The sequence below is a fragment of the Athene cunicularia genome (assembly GCF_003259725.1).
Source record: "Athene cunicularia isolate RWA chromosome Z unlocalized genomic scaffold, athCun1 chrZ_part5, whole genome shotgun sequence".
Taxonomy (NCBI): domain Eukaryota; kingdom Metazoa; phylum Chordata; class Aves; order Strigiformes; family Strigidae; genus Athene; species Athene cunicularia.
In genome coordinates this window covers 553,431-557,320 of record NW_020799146.1, presented here as the reverse complement: position 1 = coordinate 557,320, position 3,890 = coordinate 553,431, and the positions used below count along the sequence as shown (strand labels likewise).

At 47.1% G+C, this 3,890-nt stretch overlaps 1 protein-coding gene across 1 annotated transcript; it reads right to left on the bottom strand.

The window, feature by feature from the left end:
* Positions 1 to 453: 453 nt before the first annotated feature.
* Positions 454 to 3,771, bottom strand: SLC25A51 (solute carrier family 25 member 51). The gene has a single exon (XM_026866881.1). It carries the CDS (start codon positions 3,053 to 3,055, stop codon positions 2,159 to 2,161), a length of 897 nt encoding a protein of 298 aa, XP_026722682.1. The 5' UTR covers positions 3,056 to 3,771; the 3' UTR covers positions 454 to 2,158.
* Positions 3,772 to 3,890: the final 119 nt, after the last annotated feature.

Sequence of the window (3,890 nt, the reverse complement as noted above, 5' to 3'; positions counted from 1 at the left end):
CGTAGCGGCGCTGCGCTCACGGGACGCGGCGGCGTGAACTCAGACCGGGGCTGGCGACTGAGGCGGCGCCGTGGGGCGGCAGCGCCGAGCAGGGCCGAGTCCACCGCAACGCCCGGGCCTCGCTCCCGCCTCACACAGGAACCTCCCCGGAGCCCCCGCACTGATTATCTGCCTTCCTTCCCCCAGAACACCCGTCATTTGTACCGCTGCTCCGACGGAGCACTAAAACTGTTGGGTAAAGGCAAAGACACCACCCGAGCGCGGCTCCAGCGAGGCAGCGCCACAGCGCGCCCTCGAGCCGCGTATGCAGAGACGGCACCAGGCCGCCGCCGTTACAACTTTTTCTTTTGGCTACAGTAACCCCACTCCGTGACAGACTCATGTTGCACTCTTACCCTCAACGCTTCAAGTTTCCTAACACTGCAGACACAGAGGACATCTTCCATGCAGAAACAGGATGCAAATTTTTTTATTCCATCAAGGAGTGATTACAAAAAACAGTACACTGGTAAAAATCAGAATCTGCCAGTAACAAACATTCAGTAAACATTTTATTTAAATGCAGATAATCACAACATTTGGATACAAGAATGCTCAGTTGTGCCTGGCCATTTTGACTGTGAGGCTGGGGACTATGCCATGATTGTACACACTGATCAGAATCAGTATTTGAGGACAGCTCAGCAAATGGAAGACTCAAATCAGAAAGAAAGTAATAGCCACTCCAAAACTTCTGAAAAGTCCAATTCAGACCAGTTTCTGAAAGCCTTTCTGATCCCCATCATCCGAAAGGTTTTGTTTTACACATATAGTTTCATAAAATAAAAGGCCCTCAGAAGAATCAAATGCTTTTCGTTAAGACCCTCACCTGCTTTATGGGCACACTTGCTCTGTCCCTTCTCTAAGGCCTGAAGTCTTGCATCTCTCAACTCTCAACACACAATACTTCATGTTTCTGTAAGTCTTTTTCAATATTCACCTACAGAAGCTCTTATAAATGTGTCTCCGAACAGCGCCTGTGTCCTGCCTTCAGCAGCTGCTCAGGTTATCTTTGGCTGTCATCTCCGCTGTGCTCAGGGACCGATGCCCAGAATCCCCTGCCAGTGCAATGCACGGTTCTGGCTGAACTGCTGAGAGTACACATCAAGCAGGCAAAACGCAGGCAAAAGTATCTTGTTGTGATCCATTATTCCACAGCCCAAATGAAACAGGAGTAACTTGCAAAACATAGGACAGCTTGGCACAAAAGAGCTGTCTGTGAGCTGCTCTCAGACCTGCAGGAAGCTGAACTATTTCCTGAGTGCTAGGGAAAGGGCCATTGTCTCTCGGGTCTCACAGCTGTAAGCAACAGAAAAAGCAGCAATGCAAAAAGCCAAAAAAACCCAGAACCAACGCCATGTTTACAAGCAGAAGGATTTTTAACAAGGAAGGACACTTTAAAGCTTTAGTAAATTTGCTGTTTCATTCCTCCCACTTTTCCCTTTTCAGGTGAAGGCACACGTACACACACAGATCCCACCTGGAGCAGCAGCAGCCAGCAGGAAGGTGAATGCTCGGTAACCGTCCTTACACCACTGAACAAATGTTCATCTTAAAGCCAAGCATGGAAACGGCTGGCAGAAGAGTTTGCGTAGGCTTAGCTTAAGCTTGAAGTTCTAAACTTCAGTCATCCTCATGTGGATCTGTCCTTTTAGCTTTAAACAGTAAGGAGTACTTCGGACTCTAAAACATTGGAAAATGTAGTTCTTAAATTGAGACTTTGAAGTTTATCGGGCAAAGGAATCAATTTTCATCAGCCCCTCCTTGATTTTCATGCTCAACAACGTGGACAGTGGAGCACGTTCCATCACAGAGCATTAAGAAATTTGGGGAGTGATAGAGACTAAGCTGCTGGACTAATAGAAGTCTTTTCTTTTTTTTAACCCTTGTATTTGTCTAGTAGCTCCATTATGGGTAAACTCACCTGCCAGCAAATAAATACTTCAAAAAGTTCATTTTAATTGCACCAAGTTTTAGATGCATCACCACTCATCCCATAAATATTGAATGCCAGGACTAATTACCTTACAGACTACGCAGGCACTGCTCCCTGGGACTAAGTGACATCATATGTGTCGACACCCAAATGGGCAGCAGAGCTGAAGGAAGAGGGTAGTTTTCACAACAGCTTGAGCAAGAACTCATAGGTTGCATTGATTATGCCCCAGGACAGGACAGAACGGTGGTAATTCAGATGGGCTCCTCTGAAAAGGTGGATCAATTTCCTATCACGTTCCAGCCAGATCTTCACAAAAACTTCTGAGAAGGACTGGAATTCACCACCAATTTGAGCCTGCATGCGAGTTTTTACAACATTCACTGGGAAAAACAAGAAGCCCAGCATGGCGCCCAGCAGCCCTCCGCAGATGAAGTCGTTAACCAGGTGAGCGCTGTAGGACGTGGCCTCAGGCAGACACTGTTTGATGGGCCCCCGCAGGCCAAAGAAGAGCGCGTTACTGGGTCCATTCCGGAGCAGAATTGGCACCAAACCCCGATAATACTCTCTCATCCCATAGACTTTCAGTACCTTGAAAGCCTGGTAAGTGTTTGTAAATCTATCGTGGTGTTTGTAGTCCTGAAGCAGAGTCTGAACTCGCTCGAAAGGCGTGAGAACAGCCTCCGTGGTCCCCGCCAGCACAGCGGCCATGCTGCGGGTGAGGAGCTCGGGGGCACTTGTGTGGCTGTGGAGCAGCGAGGAGAAATCCTCGTACAAGCCGAACATCAGAGCCAGTGTTGTCGTTTTCTGCATTAGCGGAGGAAGGATGCCCCGGTAGAGGTTTCTAATTCCATCCTTCTGCAGCTGCAGCACCGCATCCTTTGTCTTCAGACCGTACAGCTGCTGCCGAAAGAGGACCTTCTGGATAGGAAAGGTGACGGCGATATTTGTGAAGGCCGCACAGTAGCCACAAAGATAATGTTTGCCAGAGGTAGCTGTTAGGTCATTGCTTAGATGTTCCTTTGAATTCGTTGGGGCAGAACCTTCTGAATCCATCATACTGTTTGTCTTATACAGCATGCCTCAGTTCTCCTTCCCTACATCACAAAAAGAAAAGAACGAATGTGAGCAGAGCTGCAGGTAACCCTGCAGCTTTTTTCACACTAGTGGATCACTCAAGCAGCACCTGGTACCTTAGATCTGAGGGGAGCCCAGAAAACTTGAAGGAGAAAAGCAACAAATGTCAGGTCTGACGGACGCTGCGCTCGCTCTGTTCAAGTCCCAGAGAGCTGAAAAAGCGGCAGTCGATCACTTCTGTACACGTTAAAGTTAAAATAGAAATAAATCGGGAAGGAAATTGAGGTATGCACTCCTCAGGTGCTACATGGCATCTGACACGTTCTATTTCCCAGTTCGCTGTGCCAAGGAATTCAAACAGTGAAAGGTCTGCTCTCACACTAATAAAATACACATCACCAGCACGGTGGAGGGGGGGATGACTGGAGAGAATCTAAAAAAAAAATAATTAAAAAAAGAAATAAAATACATGCAGTAGGCTTAAAAATTCTCGTCACTCCACTGTGCTTTTCCTTGAGGCAGAAAACAACAGATAATTTAAACAATTTGTTGTGGTTTAACCTAGCCAGGTTAAGCACCACACAGCCACTTGATCATTCTCCCCCCTGCCCCAGTGGGGAGAATTGGAAGGGTAAGTGAAACAGAAACTTGTGGGCTGGCATAAAAACAATTTAATAGTTAAAAAGAATTTTTAAAAAATTTAAGGGGAAAAAACAATAAAGAAAGGAAAACAAAACCGAAGAAAACAAACAAACAAAGCAAGTAAGTGATTCAAATGAGAACAATCGCTCCCCACCGACTGGGGGATGCCCCGCCAGCCTGAGCAGCAGCCCGCCCG